Here is a 22,453-nt window from a genome sequence, read left to right as displayed (position 1 = left end):
GATTTCTACAAGCTTTTACTAGAGGAGGTTGGTCCTGCCTTGACGTCCTTATTCAACTCCTATCTGGCTGGCACTATAATATCACGAGATATGAATACAGCCGTAATTAAGGTTTTGCCCAAACCAGGGAAAGACCTCACTTCCCCAGGAGGATATAGGCCTATCTCTTTAATAAACGTTGATCTGAAAATAGCTTCCAAAATTATGGCAGATAGACTGGCTTGGATACTGCCTAGACTAATTTCTTACAACCAGGTGGGCTTTGTTCAGGGCAGAGCGGCAGTGACCAACCTCAGAAAGGTTATAGGAGTGTTGGACGAGGTTCACTTGAGACCAGAACTACACCCCTCCCCCGCCATATTATCTATTGACGCTGAAAAAGCCTTTGATAATGTGCGGTGGGAGTGGGTGTGGACTGTAATGGAGAGGATGGGATTTCATGGGGAGTTTATGGCCTATTTACATTCCCTCTATACGTCCCCGCAGGCTCGGATAGGTACCCCGGGCTTTCTGTCTTCCCCGTTTTGCCCAGAGAAGGGCACCAGACAGGGATGCCCCCTCTCGCCCTTATTATTCAATATAGCCATTGAACCGTTGTCTCGGATCTTGGATCAGTGTTCGGTATTCGAGGGTATAGCGGTTGGGGGCATCCCTGTTCGCATTGCCTTATTTGCAGATGATCTTCTTATATTTTTAGAACACCCGAGCAGGGATTTACCAGCCGTATTTAATTGTCTACATGATTTCGGACTTAAATCTGGCTTCAGGGTCAATGTCTCTAAGAGCACACTGTTGGAGTTGCGGGCCAGCTCCTCTCGGCTATCACAACAATCGTTAGGGGTCCCGGTATCCCTCACTCGCACTAATATGAAATATCTGGGGGTATTGGTGGGGTCAAGTCCCGGCACCTTGTATGGTCTAAACTTTCCTCCCCTCATCCAGTCTATTATAGCGTCTCTGGAGAGATGGGCGAAACTACCCTTACCCTTGCTTGCCAGATGTCATCTGGTGAAAATGATGGCCTTCTCAAGGTTATTATACCCAATGCAGACCATCCCCGTCCTACTCAAACATGATGATGTTCGCCGGCTGAACTCGGCTTTTATTAAATTCATTTGGGGAGGTGGACGCCCCAGGATTGCATTGAAAAAGTTACAACTATTCCGTGACCAGGGGGGTCTAAATTTCCCAGACGTTAGACGTTACAACTTGGCGTGTCTTATGCGCCATGGAGTAGATTGGATGAGGGGAGGTGGCCCGTACTCCAATATCCGCCTGGAGGGTGCCCTTGCCCTCCCCTGCCCGTTGCAGTCGCTCCTCTACACAAAATTTCCTGCTATCCCTCCAGCTATCAAACGGAGCCTCCTTCTACGGGACACAATTATAGCATGGAAGTCTAGCTTAAAGGATGCGGGGTTGCCATTCGCCATTGGTAGGCATATGCCCATATGGCATCATCCTGAGGCACAAGAGCTATCTACTAACAAGCTATATCACAAATGGAAAGATAAGGGTATCACCCAAGTCAAACATCTTCTTCACAAGTCGGAACACAGATATCTGACTTTGGAGGAGACTCTGTCAAAATATGGGTTAACATCAGATCATTTTTTGATTTATTCGCAGGTGGTGGCCTTTTTAAAATCTAGGCTCCGTAACCTCAAACCACTACACCAGTCATCTTTTTTTGATGACGTCATTCAAACAGAAACTCCTATTCATTCATTGTCCTATCTGGCATGGGCGTTGAGACGGCGGGCCTCGAGCCGATCAGACCTGGGTGTTTTCAAACACTGGGATCATTATTTCAATAGGGAAGATCTTACCAAACCAATCCTGGATGGCTATGCTTCTGTGAGGAAGGCCATTGTAAATGAAACTTGGCGGGAAACACAATTTAAGTTAATTCATAATGCCACGTATGGATTTACCCTGCCTAAAACCGTTGACAGGCCTGATCGGATTGAGGCTTGCCCGAACTGTAATGCCCAAGGCACTGACCTGGTACATGGCCTAGTCACTTGTCCTCTGACAAGACATTTCTGGGTACAACTGCAGAATCTTCTTATAGCTAAACTACGAATTACTTTGTCGTTAGACCCACTGCAGCTTTTGTTTCATATCCCGCAGTCAGAGAGTACATTGACCCAGCTTACCCATGTCTTTCTCCTAGTAGCAAAGAGATGTCTCCTAGCCAACTGGTTGGTAGCGCGTATGCCAACGATGGATGATGTGTTGCTTCAGGTAAAGCGATACCTTTATCATGATCAACTGGAGGTACTTAGAGACAAGGAAAAGTCCACAAAGGGGTTTTTTAAGAAATGGAAAACCTTCATTTGTTGTTTTCTTTCCCATTCTGATATTAGACAGCTAATGTTGCCATTTGTGGATACCCTGTGGTACCTCAAAAAAGATGTTGCTGGAACTTTGGGAAAACTTAAGGTGACATCTTGAGGTTATGGTTCATTAAGGCGTCAGCACCAGATGCGTTTACGTAGCCATGTGTTTACTTTGAGACCGTGAGTGGGTGGGGGGGTGGTTGGGGGGGTGGGGGGTAGAGTTTCTCCCATTACTTATTTGGTTTTATCTTCTATGTTGTATCATTGGTTTATTGCATATATGTGGTAACCTTTGCATAAATCTCTTGGCGGGAGTGTTTCCCGCTGTTGTGACAGATATTTGTAAAATGTTTTTGGTTGAAAAACAATAAAAAAAAAAATAATAAAAAAAAAACATTTCGGGTTTGGCAATTATCTCTGTTCCCGAACGCTCTGCATTCAGCTCTCTGCGTCAGGAGAGTCGTGGAAAACATGGATACAGCCATAGGCAATAGGCCATATCCATGTTTTCCTGGTAGCCCTAGGGTGGGATCCAACTTCTCCAGACACCAAGAACCAAATGCCGAGTGTTCGGAAACAGAGAACATTGCCAAATCTAAACAGTTCTGCAAGTCCGCTCAACACTAAGGTTGGATTCACACTGCATTTTTTCTGTCTGTTGACTGTATCTGTTTTATGGGGGAAAAAAAAAAAAAACGATGCAAAAATGGATAGTAAAAATGGATGCAGATGTCACCTGTCAGGATCAATTTTCAGTTAACTTACAGTATGAGAATAAGGATCGAAACAGATCCCTTTTTTTTGCCTACACAAAAACATGGTTAACCACTAATGGGTCTCTCTGCCTGTCAATCATCTGTGCAGGGGCCAGGGCTGTGGAGTCGGTAAGCCGCAGCTCTGACTCCAACTCCGACTCCGACTCCTGAATTTTATCAGGACCAATTCCGACTCCTGCTTCTTCATAAATGGCCGGTCATATACCAGGGGAGTTATTTATCACACTGGCTCAACAGCTTCTCCCTAATGTCCTACATGATCCTGGGGGGAGGGGGGGGGATGGTTAGATTTGTCTTAACTTGCCCTGTGGATAGGGGACAAATTAGTTTTAAGTTGGAATACCCCTTTAACCCCACTCTGTTTTACTCATTCGATATAAAGTACTCATGTTACCTTGGTGGTTTCAAGACATCCCTTGTAGCACTGGACAATCAATTTAAAAAGTTCATTAAAATTAGGATGAAGGATTATTTCTGGAGCAGACAGGATGGTTTCAACTTGAAATAGAGGAACATTTGCTATAATAGCTGCATTAAAAGCCTGGAAATTCCTGTAAAAAAAAAAAAAAAAAAAAAAAAAAAAAAATTAAATACTTATTTGGTTCCTAATAGAAGCCTGATAGGTTTACAGTATATTGCCCCTTCAACTAAAATGGAGGTATCCATAACTCCAATGTTAAAATCCATGTAGTAAACCAAGGAAGAATGCAGATTTTTCTTACTTTATCACCATCTTTGTCAGCGTGGTGTACACTTTGTTTTCCCAGAAAGCATAATATTGGGCCATTTGAGGATTTTTCCCAGTGTTTGTGTTAACCACCAGGCCTTCGATTTTTGTCAGGATAGACCCGATGGCTGTATACTTTCTAACCATAATTTCAATGTCTCTGGAGCGTTCATTTTCAATGTATTCAAAGAATTCCTTCACACCTATAAAAAAGAAGCAATGATAAGAATACAGAGGTGTTTCATCTGCTGCCACAAAGTGACATAAAACATGGTCCTGACGGTGCTTTGGACCAAGAATTACACTGCATGGGTACGGCGCTGAGGAGGAAGGTAACAGACATACCTTCATCCTCAGCATCTCCTGTGCAATAGGGACATATCAGCAGGTTACATTCGCCTAACCTCCTGATAGTTCCCCTTTTAACAGGCTACAATTTTACAGTATGTTGTGACCATATGATGTAACCGGAGCCTAGAGGATCCAGTCACAGTTAATTGCAGTTTACTGATCCACATACATATACTGATCCACATGGATTCATTTATTACATACCTGGAAGATCTGTGGACTTCTTATTGATAAACTTAAAAAGGTTTGCAGATTCAATAGCGGAAAGCTTATTGTCAATGTCATTTGCATTCTTCTGGACTTTATGTACCAAAGACTCAAACTTTGAGACTGCCTGGCTGCAACGGTTAATAAAGTCGCCAATACCTAGGAATAAATAACATCAATGTTTTAGATATTTGAATGTATATATGTATTACATATACAATTTATATATATATATATATATATATATATATATCAAAATCACTAGAAGAGGCGGGCCGTCTAGGGTGAATCGGTGATCTAGGGGCGGGACAATACTTCAAATGACCTTACCAGACAGAGGAACACATTAAAACTGTGGTGAGGGTGAAGGTAAAGACATACCTTCATCTTCAGCGCCCCCTGTGCAATAGGGAGCTATCAGCAGGTTACACTCGTCTAACCTGTTGATATTTCCCCTTTAAAGGAATCTCTTATGGCCGTATTACACGGCACAATATTGAGGAGGAAGCGAGCGTCGGCCTGTGAGTTCAGCGCTCGCTTCCTTCTCATTCCAGGTCACTAACTGTGCTATTACACACACAGACAGTGAGTAAGGAAGAGCGGAGGGACACGGGGAGCTGAGGGAGGGGCTGCCTGGATGATTCTAAAGGCCACAAAGCGATTAACGGCCATATTTGGCCGATACAGACCGTTACGAACAATAGTCACTTAGTGTAATAGAAGACAACATGTTGAAACGGCAACAATCATGCTAGCAGCGGTCTGCAGCCGTCACGCTGTCTGAGAGGAGTGGCGGCAGCAGATCGCCACTATCTTCTATAGGCATGCCCGGACGATCCTCCCCCCCCTCCCCCGCAGTGAACAAAAAGCACTTGCTTGCTTCCACTTGTCGCCCTGTGTAATAGAAGCTTTAGATTGTCTGGGTGGCCCATTGAAGTTAGCGGCGGTCTGTTGCTGCCACTCCAATTACATGGAGCAATGGATAAACCACATAGTTGCAAGGTTGCGAAATGTACGTCAGGTCTGGCTGGGGCCCCTTTTACTTTGTCAATTCTTGATACTTTCTCTTGTATACTCTGCTTTATCTATATGCTTCTTCTGTTCTTGTCTATACTATCTTGTATTTGACTGAAAGACCTTGTAACTACTTGGTTTGTCCATTGCTTATTACAGTTTTACATTCTGATTGTCAGTTGTGCGGACCCCGGCAAGGTTTTGTATTCTGGCTTATGCTTTGACATTTGTAGGGTTGTACTTATACTTATGCCAGTATACTATTCACCTATATACTTTAAGGTGTCTTCAAGTGCATTCCAATAAATTGAGAGTTTAATATTCCTTAATATTTCCTAAACGTCTTAGTGTTTTCGGTTCATTGATATTTTGAGTTTGGCTGTGAATCTATTGATTTATTATTAGAGAATAAGCCTCCAAATTGAAATATTGAAAATATTTGCCTGATCCTAAGAAGAAGCTGATGAGCCAAGCTAAAATAATACAGATTTATTGTGTAAAATGTCGGTACCTAAAGAGTTCCAATTCAATCGTCTGTATCCAGATCTAAATACTTTCAGAAGTTCTCGAATGTGATTGTCAAGAAGTTGAATTTCAGCTTCATTTAGCGATTGTAGCAATTTTTCGTAAGAGGCGAGAATCTGCTTCATGTCATCGATGTACCTGCAAACGTGTTAACAATGTTAGAACCTAGGTAGAAATGTTGAAAGCGACTGTACAATTTCCCAAGTTAATTAATTTTTTTTACTACCTTGTCGGCGCCTGCACAGATATCCCGCAATCCATTTTTCTAAAGTCGCCCAATTACTGTGCTTGGCGACAACTTCTTCAGTTTCTGGCCGGGCCCGGCACCCCGAGTGTAATGATTATCTATCCTCCCTCAGTGACATGCCTCCATTAGAATCAAGCCTGGCCGCGTCACCAAGGGGTGGGGATACTGGGGGTGCTGGGTCCATCTCCAGTGCAGTGGAAGTGCCAGAGATTTGTATATTACTTCTATTAAAAAAATCGCCAGTTTTCCAGTACTTATCAGGTGCTGTATACCCTGCAGGAAGCGGTGTATTCTTTCCAGTGTGACACAGTGCTCTCTGTTGCCACCTCTGTTCATGTCAGGAACTGTACAGAGCAGTAGCAAATCCCCATAGAAAAGCAATCCCGCTCTCCAGACTGGAAAGAACACATCACTTCCTGCAGGACACACAGCAGCTGATATGTGCTGGAAAACATGAGATTTTTTATAGAAGTAAATTGCAAATCTCTGGCACTGTCTGGCACCAGTTGATTGGAAATATTTTTTTATTTTTTTTTTATGAACGATCCCTTTAACAATAAAAAAGGTGGTTCTATGTTTTCCTCTCATCACCAGTAAAAATGCTATATTTAAAGGGACTTCCATAGTGATGAACCACCTTAAGAATTTGTCTTCTTGTAGGGCCACGTTCCTTGGCAATTCACCAACAGAAAAGCCGAGCTGCTCCATGTGTTTGGTTTCTGTAATGATTTCTTGCAGTTCTGGAGCAAAGTTCACACTGTAGTGCACATTCTTATAATTGGTGTCAGCCTTGAGTTGGTCCACATCCTGCAAATAAGAAGCATAAGACAGATGTAACTGTTCTATTAGGACAAACATACAATCATGAAAGTAAACTATGGATGTCCTGATTTCACAGGTCAGATTTTTTTTACCCCACACACCATGACATTTGCAACCTTAGGCCTCATTCACACCTTCAGTGATTTTTTGGGGACAGTATAATATTTCAATAATTGTCGTCCGCAATCTGTAAACAAATTGTCTGTAGTGCATCCACGCTGTGGATCCGACAAAAAAAATAAAAAAAGGGAAGGTGATAGTTAAAATTGAAGTGATCTGTATTTTTTGCCAAGGTTACAGATGTAACATCCGTAACGTCCATTAAATATATAGAGATCCCATAGACTTCTATTGACTAATTGTAAAACCACAGATAGGGTGAATAGCCCAAATCGAGGGGCCCTAAATTTGTCTATAATTGCAGATCTGCAATAATGGGCAAATTTATGGAAAGTGTGAATAAGGCCTTAAAGGGAACCAGTCAGCAGTAGCTTTATATGGGGCAAAGATGTTTTATTACTCCACACAAAGCTGGGAGAGGGGCGGCAACTAGTCCTCTGGGCAGGGAGCCACTCGTGACTAGTCAACACTCTCTGCCTGTCAGCATGCAGTGTGGATATGATTGAAAGGAGGAGAAACCCATTAGTGGCCTCCATCCCCGCACTGACTAGTCAACTAGTCACAGACTGTCCCCCCCCCCCCCCCCAGATGACTAGTTGGCGGCTGGTATATGCTCTGTGAGCTGCACAGTAGATCTATACTGTGCTGCAGGAAACCATATCAGCACAATCCTACTGATTGGTTCCCTTTAAAGCACAACTCCGGCCAAAACATATTTTTTAATATGTTATTACTTATGGAAAGTTAGGTTGTTTGGTGATTGGGATGGCCCTGGTACTACTGCCCCATCATCTGCTCAGGAGTAGTAAAGTGTATATGTGTCCAGCACCGAGCAGGGATAGAGGGGGGAGGTAGATGCACAGGCACCTCTCTCCCTCCCTGCTCGGTGCCCTCCAAATGTATTGATTGAATACATTTATGGAATACTTTGGGGAGCAAGGGCACTTGCTGCCCAAAGTATTCCATAAATGTATTCAATCAATAAAACATACTGTACATTACATTACATTTTACGTAGACATCCATAGAAACAATACAGTAGCATTGACTTCTATGTATAGTGCGCCCCCTGCTGGACAGTCCATAGGAATTACAACTGATTTGTGACGTCACGGTTTTTGAGAGAATTTGAAGACTCTCTGATCTACTAAATTAAAAGAAATAGCCCTATATGTGCATTTCCCATAACTAATGTATATTAGGAATTTGTCTAACTGTACATAAGTAATAACATATTGAAAAATACTTTTGGCCGAACTATAGTGGCCATTCAAAGACAATCATAAGTTGAATACATCCCATGCTGAGGTCATCACGTATCAGCAGGGGGGGGATGGGGGTCACTGTACTGATATAACATCCTTATGACTCAGGGAAGTACTGCCTTATTACCACTTCAGTAAGCGATACGTTGGTGATAAGACCAGGTACATGAATGTTCACAAGTAAACTTCTCTTCAGCAAGGTTGGCAGGGTCTGATCTGTGCTCTCCTTCCAGGCTGCGTACTTCTTGTCTTCATACTCCTTCATCCTTCTTGCAACTTCCAGATATTTTGCCTTCGCCTAAGTAAGCAAAAATAAGTAATGAATGAGTAACCTCAATAGTCTGACTTCTAATAATGACAGGTTATGGTGATGTCATGTCAACCAGTAGCTTCATCTAATGACAAAAACAACAACTCCCAGCATGCACTGACAGCCATAGATTGGGCGTCATGGCACTAGGCCAATGTCACACATTACTGGATGCTTCTGGGTGGGCACACGTCTTGAAAACTTACCATTTTCCCATGCTCACTTGCTAACATCTCTTCCATTTCCAGAAAGCGAACGATGGTGTGTTTAATTCGGTGAAAAAGTGACCGTTCCCAATAGATTGCCCCAGCCACCGGAGGATGGTTCTTGTATAAAGACGGAGCGTCCAGGTTTTTCATGAACAGATTGTTCACTATGTCAACCTAAAATGAGAAGTCAGCTTTCCGTTACAGACAGAAAAGATGGCTAGCCTGGTGTGGCTAATGTCTGGGGCTTGAAGTGGTCACGGACATTACAGCCAAAGCTGCTGTTCCTGGCAGATCCCCAATGGTCCCCAAACACCAGAATATGTAGGCCAGCTGGGTCTGTTTCGGCTTTGTTGTTATATTTCCTGTCTTGAGATTTTATTGTAGGTTAAATTCAACTTATTTCTGGATGGATAATTTACTATAAGTCTCTGACTTTATACAAGATGGCGGATAGTGGTGAACACCTAAGGTATATTTTATTGTTAGCATGAAGCCACAAGAAATGTAAACTGTACATAAATGATACCTGTATATAATGTAAGAGGCAGGAGCATTGCTATAGTGTTTTTCCGAAAATAAGACAGGGTCCTCTATTTGTTTCTCAAAGAAAAGGGATTATTAACGGGGTAGGTCTGTATACATCCCCCTCTGTAGTTTTTCCCCCATACTGTATACATCCCCCTCTGCAGGTAGTCTCCATACTGTATACATCCCCCTCTGCAGGTAGTCTCCATACTGTATACCCCCCTCCTCCCCTTGTAGTTGTCCCCCCATAATGTATACCTCCCCCTCTGTAGTTGTTCCCCCATACTGTATACCTCCCTCCACCCTCTGCAGGTAGTCCCCATACTCAGGGCCGTATTTACCACTAGGCACCCGTGGTCCGGTGCCTAGGGAAGCACCTTGCAGGGGGGCAGCACCTTGGAGCAGAGGGACAGAAAAAAATAATTTTTTTGTTTTTATTTTTTTAGTTTCCCTCCTCCCGTTCAGACTTGCAAGTAAATCTGGTGTCTTTTCCAGGGGGGTGGGGGGTATGGTGGTATTGGTCAGGTCTGGTATCGCCAATAGGTGCGTAAAGATGGGGCGTCTTCAGGTTTATTGCCTAGAGCAGCAGCAGCTGTTAATACAGCCCTGCCCATACTATATACCTCCCCCCCTCTGTAGTTGTTCCCCCATACTGTATACCTCCCTCACCCTCTGCAGGTAGCCCCCATATTGTATAACTCCCTCACCCTCTGTAGTTGTTTTCCCATACTGTATACATCCCTCCTCCCTCTGTAGTTGCCCCCCCCCCATACTGTATACCTCAATCCCCCTCTGCAGGTAGCCCCCATATTGTATAACTCCCTCACCCTCTGTAGTTGTTCCCCCCATACTGTATACATCCCCCCTCTGTAGTTGTTCCCCCATACTGTATACATCCCCCCTCTGTAGTTGTTCCCCCATACTGTATACCTCCCTCCCCTCTCTGTAGTTGTTCCCCCATACTGTATACCTCCCCCTCCTCTGTAGTTGTTCCCCCATACTGTATACCTCCCTCCCCCTCTGAAGTTGTTCCCCCATACTGTATACCTCCCTCCCCCCTCTGTAGTTGTTCCCCCATACTGTATACCTCCCTCCCCCTCTGTAGTTGTTCCCCCATACTGTATACCTCCCTCCCCCCTCTGTAGTTGTTCCCCCATACTGTATACCTCCCTCCTCTGTAGTTGTTTTTCCATACTGTATACCTCCCTTCTGTAGTTGTTCCCCCATACTGTATACCTTCCGCCCCCCCCTCTGTAGTTGTTCCCCCATACTGTATACCTCCCTCCCTCTCTGTAGTTGTTCCCCCATACTGAGTACTTCCCCCCCTCTGTAGTTGTCCCCCCCCCATACTGTATACCTCCCTCCCCCCTATGTAGTTGTTCCCCCATACTGTATACATCCCCCTCTGCAGGTAGTCCCCATACTGTATACCTCCCCCCCATACTGTATACATCCCCCTCTGCAGGTAGTCCCCATACTGTATACATCTCCCCTCTGTAGTTGTTTCCCCATACTGTATACATCCCCCTCTGCAGGTAGTCCCCATACTGTATACATCCCCCTCTGCAGGTAGTCCCCATACTGTATACATCCCCCTCTGCAGGTAGTCCCCATACTGTATACCTCCCCCCCCCCCTCTGTAGTTGTTTCCCCATACTGTATACATCCCCCTCTGCAGGTAGTCCCCATACTGTATACTTCCCCCCCCCCCCCTCTGTAGTTGTTTGACCATACTGTATACATTCCTGCCATTGTGGGGGGGCACTATAGCCGGCAATGTTATGGGAATTCTGGATGTCATTATAAGGGAACTATGGCTGGCACTATTATGGGAATACTGATGTCATTATGGGGGCACTATGACTGGCACTATTATGGGAATACTGATGTCATTATGGGGGGCACTATGGCTGGACCTATTATGGGAATACTGATGTCATTATGGGGGCACTATGGCTGGCACTATTATGGGAATAGTGGATGTCATTATGGGGGGCACTATGGCTGGCACTATTATGGGAATACTGATGTCATTATGGGGGCACTATGGCTGGCACTATTATGGGAATACTGATGTCATTATGGGGGCACTATGGCTGGCACTATTATGGGAATAGTGGATGTCATTATGGGGGCACTATGGCTGGCACTATTATGGGAATACTGATGTCATTATGGGGGGCACTATGGCTGGCACTATTATGGGAATACTGATGTCATTATGGGGGGCACTATGGCTGGCACTATTATGGGAATACTGATGTCATTATGGGGCACTATGGCTGGCACTATTATGGGAATACTGATGTCATTATGGGGGGCACTATGGCTGGCACTATTATGGGAATACTGATGTCATTATGGGGGCACTATGGCTGGCACTATTAAGGGAATACTGATGTCATTATGGGGCACTATGGCTGGACCTATTATGGGAATACTGATGTCATTATGGGGGCACTATGGCTGGCACTATTATGGGAATAGTGGATGTCATTATGGGGGGCACTATGGCTGGCACTATTATGGGAATACTGATGTCATTATGGGGGGCACTATGGCTGGCACTATTATGGGAATACTGATGTCATTATGGGGGCACTATGGCTGGCACTATTATGGGAATACTGATGTCATTATGGGGGCACTATGGCTGGCACTATTAAGGGAATACTGATGTCATTATGGGGCACTATGGCTGGCACTATTATGGGAATACTGATGTCATTATGGGGCACTATGGCTGGCACTATTATGGGAATACTGATGTCATTATGGGGCACTATGGCTGGCACTATTATGGGAATACTGATGTCATTATGGGGGCACTATGGCTGGCACTATTATGGGAATACTGATGTCATTATGGGGCACTATGGCTGGCACTATTATGGGAATACTGATGTCATTATGGGGCACTATGGCTGGCACTATTATGAGAATACGGGATGTCATTATGGGGGCACTATGGCTGGCACTATTAAGGGAATACGGGATGTCATTATGGGGGCACTATGACCAGCAACATTAAGAGAATATTGGATGTCAGTACCTGTCACTGATGTACAACTTAGAAGAAGAGAGGGCAGATATTATTACTGTTTTAGTGGTGCAGCAACAGGAACTGTTTAGGGGAGGGTCAAAGACTGGAACCTAACTTGTGGGCAGCCTGAGAACAGAGGTTGAAGGTTATTAGTTTAGTGCACCTAAGTGGGGCGGGGCTAAGTGGCGCTAATGCTGCGAGGCCACGCCCACTTAATACAATCCGCAGATGATAAAAGGACACTTTTTACTTGAACAAACACCATGACGTATGATATGAAATAACGTATGAAAATCGCTAAATTTACCCTTTACACCTGTGTAGAGATGTCAGAATGCAAAAAGGAGGTGACAGTGTCACTTTAACTGAATCATTTTCAATTGAATCAAGAGTCAACTATCACTTAACTTTAAATTGATTTTTTTTTAATGATTTTATAAGCTCATAAGGAACTTGTAGGAAAGTCTAAGGGTCCTATTACACGGGCCGATGGGGGCCCGATAATAACTGTAAACTAGTGCCGATCTGCTAGATGGGCACTCATTTACTGGGATTATCGTTTAACAAAGGCTGCAGGGACATCTTTACCGATGTCCTTGCAGCCCCTGCTTAAACTTTATACATTACCTATCCATGCTGCACAGCTCCTCTTGTGATCTGCTTCTCCCTGGGTCCCGCGTGCTGCAGCTTCAGAGCGGCCTGTATCAGCTAACAGGCCGTTTAGCCAATCACAGGCTGCAACGGTCTCGGCCAGTGATTGGCTGAGCAGCCTGTCAGCTGATACAGGCCGCTCTGAAGCTTGAGCGTGCAGGACCCGTGGAGATGAAGATAACAAGAGGAGCCCTGCAGCCTGGATAGGTAATGTAAATCGTCAATTACACGTAGCGATGCACGGTCAGCGCCCGACAATAATATTTTTAAACCAATATCATCGGCTGATCGTTGTATTTTTTACACAGAGCGATAATTGGCCGGATCGGGCTGATTCGGCCGATTATCGTTCCGTGTAATAGTACCCTTACTGTGTTTTGTGTATGTTTCCAGTTTAATTGTTTTTTTGTTTTTTTCTTTTGCTGTATACAAAAACATTTATATTGAAATCACAGTGTAATAAAAGTTATTTTCCCCATGCAGGGACTAAAAAAAAAAAACAAAAAAAACAACCACATTCCCCTTTTTACACATCTTTTATTACATAGATGATTGGTAGCATAGCTTTTAGGCACCTGGTGGACTATGAATGCAAAGAGATGTAAACCTGACAAGGTGCCCTATAAATACAAGACGCATAACATAAAAGATGCAACGCTCTATAGATCAGCCATGATTTCCCTTCTTACCTCTTTACAATACTGCTCCAGAATAGCATTAAATTTCATCATCATCTGCTTGTTGATGGCTTCTCGAGAGCGAATGTGCTTAAACTTCAACAGCATGTCAAACGCGGCCTCGGCTGAGCGAAGAGTTTTAAATGATTCATCAATGAAATGTATGGCTTCTCCTTCAATGGCCTGTTTATATGTCACATAACAGAAACATCAGCATTCAGCTACTGAAATTGCCCATTGTCTAAATTGCCATATACTTCATACCTTGACTTCATTCTTAAAGTCATCGATGACAAGTTTCCATTGATGGGCATAGGTTATGTTGAAGGGATCGAAAGACAGGGCTTCCATTGGTTTGATAAGACCATCAACTCTATGCAATACGTCGTCGATACGTTTGGGATCTCCAGTGACTGCTTTTAATTCTGGGCCAAAAATATTGTAAAACTCCTCAACAACCTGCGTATCAGAATAAGATAAAGCTTGTTATAAATTCATTTACGGTAATAAAATGTTACGTCGTTAACATGCGGGAGGCTGGTGGTAGTCCAGCAAGCTGAAAATATTCTGTTGTTTTATTGTTTTAAAGTGACACTGTCTCCCCCCCTTTTTGCATTATGACATCTCTACACAGGTGTAAAGGGTAAATTTGGCAGTTTTCATACCTTTTTATATCATACGTCATGGTGCGTGTTCCAGTAAAAGTGATCTTTTATCATCTGAGGATTGTGCTATCTGGGCAGGGCTTCACAGCGGAAGCGCCACTTAGCCCCGCCCACAACACCACAGTTGGCCCCGTCACATTGTTGCATAGGCCACGCCCCTTCGCGACCATTGGTATGGGCCAACCTAGAGGCGGTGGGGCCTAGACCTTTAGGCTGGCCTGTTCCAATGGCCGTTGAGAGGCGGGGCCTATGAATCTATGAAGTCACAGGGGTGGGGCTAAGAGTGTGGCTAAGTTGCGCCCTGCCCAGATAGCAGTCATAATGCAAAAAGGGGGTGACAGTGTCACTTTAAGGCTGCATTCACACGTTCCGGGAAGTTGTCCAAGCTCAAAATTTTACAGCTCATTGCTTTCTATTCAGACGTTCCGTGATTTCAAGGATTGGTGATCCGTTCCATTTAAAAATAGGACATGTCATAACTCGTAACGGAAGCACGGAACGGATTCCCTATAGAAATCAATAAGATCCATGTTTTTCACGGATGTACACGGATGTGACATCCGTGTTCATCTGTGAATAACATGGATGTGATGTAATCAATGAAAAAAACGGACACGGATGCAAAATGGATGACTGTTTTGCGCGGATCACGAAGGTAGCTAGCGGACCACAATCACGGACCGAGAAAATCACTGAACGTGTGAATGTAGCCTTAGGGTGTCCTCATGCATTTTTTCATGCATTCACATTTTTTTCTTACTTTTTATGTGTGAATGATCTTTTTTGTGGTTTAGGTGTTATTGTGTGCTGAACTTTTTTCCTCTGCCATCACATGACAAAAGGTGGCAAAAACGCCAGGGAAAAGAAAAAACGCCATTTTTTTCCCCTATTTAATTGCACCCTGAGTATAGTTAGATAGAAAAAAAAAAATTCTGTAATACCCCTTTAAAAAAAAAAAAAAAAAAAGGTTGCAGGTATATGAACATTTTTATTTTTACGGCTTGCCAGCTCATCACAGCTAAGGCTGGGTTCACACTGCGTGTTTACAATCAGTTTTTTGTCATCCGTTTTATGCATAAAATACCTGCAAAATATCAAAGAGATCTTGACAGATAGTGGCCAAGTAGTCCGTTTTCTCAAAGAGACGTTTTCTATCAAACTCCCAACGCTGGTCCCTCCCCGAGGCTTCAATCTTAGCGCGGACTTCAAGATAGCAACTTTTCCATAATTCCAGCGTTCGTTTCGCCTCCATAGTTTTGCTTTTTGCAGCTTCTCTGTTCTCTCTGGAAAAACAGCGGCTGATAATTACTAAAATGGTTGTGAAACCGGATTTTATTTTCTGGTAGAATGTGGTTTAGGTGACAATGTCCCGTTTTAAAGAATATTTTATTCCTGATTGATTTATGGTGTGTTCACACAGAGAGATTACCTGACAGATATTTGAAGCCAAAGCCAGGAATGGAGTTGAAAAGGGGAGAAATCTCTGTCTTTCCTTTACGACCTGTTCTCTGTTTATAGTCTGTTCCTGGCTTTGGCTTCAAAAAATCTGTCAGTTAAAGAAGCAGTTCACAATAATTTTTTTATTCCCCCCCCTCCTCTGGTATCCGCTGGCACGTATATTTAACACAGCTGATCAGTATCCTGCGGCACGGCTTAATTCAGGTCCCACGGCGCCGGGTCACTCCAGCTTCTGCAGTTACTCCTCTTTTCTGCCTTGTAATTGAACGCCTGAAGTCCCACGCTTCCATAGAGAATGCATAGAAGCATGTGAGATCCGGCATAGCGTATAATGACAGGACAGAGAAGAGGAGTCGCAGCAGAGGCGGATGTGAGCGTGTGCCGGATTTGAACGGCGCCGTGGGACCGGAATGAAGCAGCACCACGGGACACCGATCAGCTGTGGTAAGTATATGTACCATCGGCTACCGGGGGAGGGGCAATACAAAAAAATTGTGAACTGCTTCTTTAAATCTGTCTGTGTAAAGGCACCAATATCAATAACCTACCGAAACAAACTGCGGATATTCAGGACTCGGCAGACTCTCTCTGCAATTTCCCAGGCGATTCTCTCCATTAAAGGGACCATCCTCTCATCTTTATTGTAATGACGGGAAATGATCCACACCATTCTCAGAGCGTTCATCATCGGAGGGATTGTGTCCATCACTACATTAAAACCTGTGCCGTGAGTTAGGTTCTAGAGAAGAAAACACTTAAACGATTAGAATAACGTGAACATTGGGGGCTGCATCCTACTGGCTGGTGATGATATTCCGTTTACAACACTGACCTTTAAATGACGTTCAAGAGTAGTCAGGAATCGAACATTATCAGCGGCTTCTACGTGGTACTTTGCAAGCTCAGTTACTGTGAGATCCAAATTTTGGACTAAGCCGGGATCGGCAATGGACAAAACGTTCAAGACCTTCTTCACTGTGGGCAGTTTTAGCTGTTCACTAAGCGCACTCATAGTAGCGTTGCGTTCACGCCAGAAGTCTATCTCAGCCAGTGGAGCCTTTCCCTGAAAACAGAAGACAGAGGACCTTAAAGTGAACAACAAGACTTCATACTGCAAATATGTCCCTCTCAATTAAGATAGATTAACCCCTTCATGACCAAAGGCTATTGATGCCCGGATGTCCACGTCACAACAAAGCATTGTTCCTCCCTGCCTTCTAAGAGACATAACGCTTTTATTTTTCAACCTACAGGGCTGGTTGGGGCGTCATTTTTTTGTGCTGTGATCTATAGTTTTTTGGTATAATATTGGTGTAGAAGAAAATTATTATTATTTTTTTTTTCCTGATGTATAAAAATCAGCAATATTGGCAATATTTATTTTCCTATTTCCATTGACGCCGTTCACCGCGCAGGAACAATATTGTTATACTCTAATAGTTCGACAATTCCACACGCTACAATACCAAATGTGTTTTTTACATATTTTTATTTGTTTTATGGGAAGGGGTGATTTAAACCTTTATTGGGGGAGGGGTTTTTAATATTTAGAAAAACTTTTTTTTCACACTTTATAAATCCCCCTAGGGGACTTACATATATAATCATTGGATTGTATATACAAATTATTATGCCATTGCACAGCATGGTGACCTGCACATAGAGCCTGCCTGTGGGCAGACTCTATGAGAAGATCACTGATCTGAAAGGACAGAGGTAAGTATTATACCCAGGCCAGTCAGGGAACGTGATCGGGACCCCCTGCTTATATATATCACTACACACTATCCATTTGGAATATATTTATTCCCTTATTCACGATTATTGTACAAGAAATTTTCTGGAATGCATACTTTCACGTTTTTCACATTATTTTGTATCTAATTGATTTATTGCCACGTACGATATATAAACCACTTGTTTGTATGAGTGTATTCACCAGCTTGAAAAAGGTCAAAATTGAAGGACTACAGATATTTTTTCCCAAAGTTTGGAGTGCCGCAGCCATTTTGTACTTATACACACACACAATATATATACACATATACACACACACACACACACATAATTCAAGGGTTTTTGCCTAGACAGTTCATTTACAAATACCTACAATTGTGTTGTGCAATAATAGTCCAATTTATACAGAGTTATACTGAGAAAACCTATAGGGATCTTTAAGACCCAAGGACCCAGAGGTATCATATCTAGTCTATATACCCATTTACTGTGTACTAAGATGTAAGTCACCCTCCTACTAGTCAAGGAGCAATGGAAAGCAATAATCCCTTCTCTGTCGGAGAATGGGTGGAAGGAAGCGATGTTTTCCCATCTTTATTTATCCCTACTATGTTCCATCAATGCTACTGCTCCAGTACTACTACAGAGAATGGGAAGGTGCCCCTCGACAGACTGCCATAAGTGTAGGCACCCTCGCTCTCACTTCTGAAATATGTTATGGGGATTATAAGAGCTTACTGGGAAGAGGTGGTGGCCCTGCTCGGATGGGTTCTTAGTCATCTAATTGAACTGGAACCTAAAGGATGTGTATTGGGTATATTTGATAAGGCACAATGGACACATCACCAACTTACGAGAAGTTTCATTCCTATAACGTAAGGCTATTGCCTTGAAGTAGATGGACATTAAGCCACCCACTTTGCAAGAATGGAAAGTAGTGTCTTACCGGTCCCAGATTCCTCGCATCGCCGTGTCCCGCTCCTAAACCCCTGCCAGGATTCTCCATCTTTCTTCTCCCCTCCACCCCCGCTAAGTCACGACTTGGCTGATGGATGCCCGACTCCGCCACTTAGTGACTGGGACAGGACACCGCTGCAGTCACTGATTGGCTGAGCGAACTATGTGGCCATCCTTTCACATCAAGTTGTGACAAGGAGACAAGATGACAACCAGAGGGGTTCTGGGGACCTGGTGATGCCGCGCTTTGAGGGCAAGGGGACCAGTAACTATAGGCTGTGTATTATGTTCCCCCCACCCCCTGCCCGCAGTGTAATTATCAGTTTTGCCGGACTTTTGCCGGACATTTTAACGACAAAAGAAGGCTGTCTGTTGGAGTTGAAATGACGGCTGCCTTCGGGTATGTTCACACAATGTTTTTGGAGGCAAAAATAAGGCCGTATTTTGATAATTACGGCCGTGAATAATAATCATGTTCTTTATTGTCTGCCGTAATGATCAAAATACAGACATATTTTCACCTCAAAAAACGTTGTGTGTAACCTTTAAGTCAATCTCGGATCATTTCATCAGTATATAGATTATATTCAATATCTTCTGTTTAAACTAAACTCTCCGATGTAATAGATATCACCCAAGAAAGAAAAAAAAATGGTGATGGTGAAGGCGGTAAACCATGTATACAAGTACCTGGGGTTTCTTTTGCAGCAGTTCCTCCAGAGCTGCGGACACCTGTGTCTGCCAGTTCATCACACATTGCCCAAGTTTCTCTACGGCCACTTTATCTGCTGCCACTATGGCGGGGTCAACGTCAAGATTTACATCGGGCATTTCTAATTTAATTTCTCCTAAGATTGATAAGAAGAAAACAAAGAACATTATAGATCAGTATCAAACATGAATTTAATGGTTGAGTTCTGGAAAAACTCTTAGGGGAGATTTATCAAACATGGTGTAAAGTGAAACTGGCTCAGTCGCCCCTAGCAACCAATCAGATTACACTTTTTATTCCTGAGAAAATGAAAGGTGGAATCTGATTGGTTGCTAGGGGTAACTGGGCCAGTTTCACTTTACGCCATGTTTGATAAATCTCCCCCTTAGAATCAAAAACTTTCGCAAAAAAAACCTTACCTTCAAGTTGCTGTATAGTTTGCTGAATATGGGTCAGGAATTTTTGCATATTCATGAGGAATTCATCTCGAATGAGCTGGACGCTTCTAAGCTCTACGTTTGATTCTTCAGCTTTTAAGTCTTTGTCATTTAGGTCTTCAGGTGATGCTGATTTCTCATCTCGATCCTCTTGAAGGGAGAGATCTTTGCTTTTGTGCTCGTTGTAAGACAAAAGAGGCATAAAAACCTGAAAACAGAAACAAAAAAGCGTATATATCTATATAGATTTAAAAAAAAAAACATATAAAAAAATAAAAGCCAAATATGGCAGCAAAATAGGTATAATACACGGCTGTTTTTGCAATCTAATAATATGTTACTAAAGTAATTATTAAAGTAGTTATTAAAGTAAATGGAAATTGTCAGTCGGTGAGGATGAAGGTAAGTCTCTTACCGTTTCCGTGCAGTTGGAAGTTGAACCCTGAGGCTAGTAAGGTGGGTTGGTGTACTGGGGTGGGACTACCACTCCCAGTACGCCGATCTGGCACCCCCCCCCAGCCAGCCTGCTCCACTGATATTCATTAGGAGGGGCGGATGGGGGTGGACACCTTATTAACCTAGAGATTTAATTATAAACTGCACGGAATTAGCGCCGAGGATTGTAAACCCGAAACCCTTAGTGTAATGATATCCCCTCCCCTCGGTGACGCGCCTCCATTACAATCAAACCTGGCCGCATCATCAAGGTCAGGGTATACTGTTACACTGGGGGTGCTGGGCCCGTCTCCAGTGCATAGGAGAAGAAGAAAATGGCGCCAAGCGCCGGAACTGGGCGGCCTTTTGTTCAATGGACCACCCCACCAGAGTAATAAAAAATGAAATTTTGGACTTCGTAGGTGGTACATTCACTTTAATACCTATTTTACTGATGTATTTTGCTTTTATTTTAGCCTGAATGTTTTTATAGCATAGACGGATATTAGCCTTTATGACAATGTCCATATTTTAAAAGACATTCCTAAGTGATGTTTCATACCTGTGAGAAGACTTGTTTCAGCATTAGAAGACAATGTCCATTGAGAATCCCATACTCCAAGAACATCGGCATGACGTCATTGGCCTCCTGCATATCATTGGGCTCTGTAATTGTTTCTATGCAGAGAAGTGGTTCACAAACATATTAATATAAACTGATGTACGACCCCTACTATTAACTGTTACACAACACACAATCCCATGTATTCCCCATAATCCTTTTATAACATAAGGCAATACTATACCTTGGGTATTACGCAGAAAGAACAAGGCCCTTGATTCAGCAAATTCTTGCGGGATGCCGTTATAAGAGACATGTAGAACAGTCCGGCTGATCTTCTGTTTGATTGTTTTCTGGAATTATATCAAGTGCATAATGTTTCATTCAGGACGGTGATTCAATAAAGCAGCAGGTGGAAGAAGCAAAAGGACGAATGCTTCTCTTCCCGACTCTGTATGAATCACTGCAGGAGATGGGCTCCATACATATACAAAGAGCTGGATGGAGTAGGGAGCTGGGCAGTAAAGTGCTATATCTAAAGACTGGTGAGGGATTCAACGCCGAGACCCTGAGCGATCAACACATTTTATATGTTGGTCTGCTTCTCCTTTGTACTAGATGTGAGTAATATATTAGTACTTCCTGCTCATTCATCCAATGATTGTCACGAGACCCTTTCAGAAGCCGTACAAGCGCCATCTGCTATAATATTCATGGCGGGCCAACTTTATACCGATAGGCTATGTTCACACAAAGTCAAAAATAGAGAAAAGTCGGCAGATTTAGATATTTTAAAACACATCCTTTTTTGCCGCGATTTAACTGACTGCAATGGCAATGCATTGAAGTCAATGGGAAGACGGACGTCCAATGTACACAATGCATTGCATAACGGCCGTTTTTACCGGGGTCGGCAAAATAATGATCATGATCATTATTTTCGGACGTCTTTTGCAAACAGTGGACGTTTTTTTATTAGTTGTGCACACACAGTTTTACTTTTCTCACCGTTCTTTATCCGTTTTTACTATTAAATTCAATGGACTTTTCAATTAGGCCGCATCCAAAGTCCAATTAGTAACCCCAAACTAGAATAATGTACAAACACAGTTATCGCACTAAAAGGAGGCCAGGCTGCTAAATAACGTCCTTTATTTTAGGCTCAAAATAACGGACGCCATTTTAAACGGAGCAGAAAAAATGTTGTGTGAACATAGCCTAGGTGTGATGTGGCTAAAAGTGAATTTGTGTGGATAATCTGAAAGCTATACATTAGCGGCAAAGAAGATGAGAAAAGGTTGGCACTGTATACTGACCCGTGGTATTAGGGCCCAAATCATCATGAGATCTGGCACAACAGTGGAACTAATACACAGGATTTGGGGGGGGGATTGTTGCCTAAACTGGACAAGATTAGCAGACAAACTGGCATACACCTGATGACCAGGCCCTCCCCACTCTCTCTGTATAATATGAGGTGTGCAGCTAAGAGCTGATAGCAGGAAAAGGTTATCGTTCCCGGCTGCAATACTGCTGGTGCTTTGTGAAGGCTCTGTACACACATGCAGATCACAGAGATTGGCGCCCATATACACACAGGATGTGCCCCTCAAATAGGACCCTTAGGCCGCGTTCCCGAATTTGCAGAAAAAAACAATAAATGGGGAAAAAAAACCCTGCCG

General features: G+C 43.3%; 1 protein-coding gene across 4 annotated transcripts in view; it reads right to left on the bottom strand.

Moving 5' to 3' along the window:
* DNAH10 (dynein axonemal heavy chain 10) overlaps positions 1-22,453 on the bottom strand; it is a 117,173-nt gene that overhangs the window by 89,490 nt on the left and 5,230 nt on the right. For all 4 annotated transcript variants that reach the window (XR_011362084.1, XM_069960925.1, XM_069960926.1 and 1 more), the window contains exons 4-19: positions 21,016-21,124; positions 20,772-20,887; positions 19,757-19,982; positions 19,316-19,473; positions 16,764-16,994; positions 16,480-16,670; positions 15,558-15,756; positions 14,073-14,267; positions 13,821-13,991; positions 8,910-9,086; positions 8,521-8,691; positions 6,824-6,993; positions 5,926-6,077; positions 4,398-4,559; positions 3,838-4,045; positions 3,510-3,666 (exon numbers count right to left, since the gene is read on the bottom strand). Coding sequence is in view for 3 of the 4 variants with exons in the window: in XM_069960925.1 (XP_069817026.1) it covers positions 3,510-3,666; positions 3,838-4,045; positions 4,398-4,559; positions 5,926-6,077; positions 6,824-6,993; positions 8,521-8,691; positions 8,910-9,086; positions 13,821-13,991; positions 14,073-14,267; positions 15,558-15,756; positions 16,480-16,670; positions 16,764-16,994; positions 19,316-19,473; positions 19,757-19,982; positions 20,772-20,887; positions 21,016-21,124 (2,793 nt within the window). In the remaining variant the exon portion in view is untranslated. The remainder of the gene's footprint in view (positions 1-3,509; positions 3,667-3,837; positions 4,046-4,397; positions 4,560-5,925; positions 6,078-6,823; positions 6,994-8,520; positions 8,692-8,909; positions 9,087-13,820; positions 13,992-14,072; positions 14,268-15,557; positions 15,757-16,479; positions 16,671-16,763; positions 16,995-19,315; positions 19,474-19,756; positions 19,983-20,771; positions 20,888-21,015; positions 21,125-22,453) is intronic.

Source organism: Dendropsophus ebraccatus, chromosome 3 (genome assembly GCF_027789765.1).
Source record: "Dendropsophus ebraccatus isolate aDenEbr1 chromosome 3, aDenEbr1.pat, whole genome shotgun sequence".
Taxonomy (NCBI): Eukaryota; Metazoa; Chordata; class Amphibia; order Anura; family Hylidae; genus Dendropsophus; species Dendropsophus ebraccatus.
This window is presented reverse-complemented; position numbering and strand designations above follow the sequence as displayed.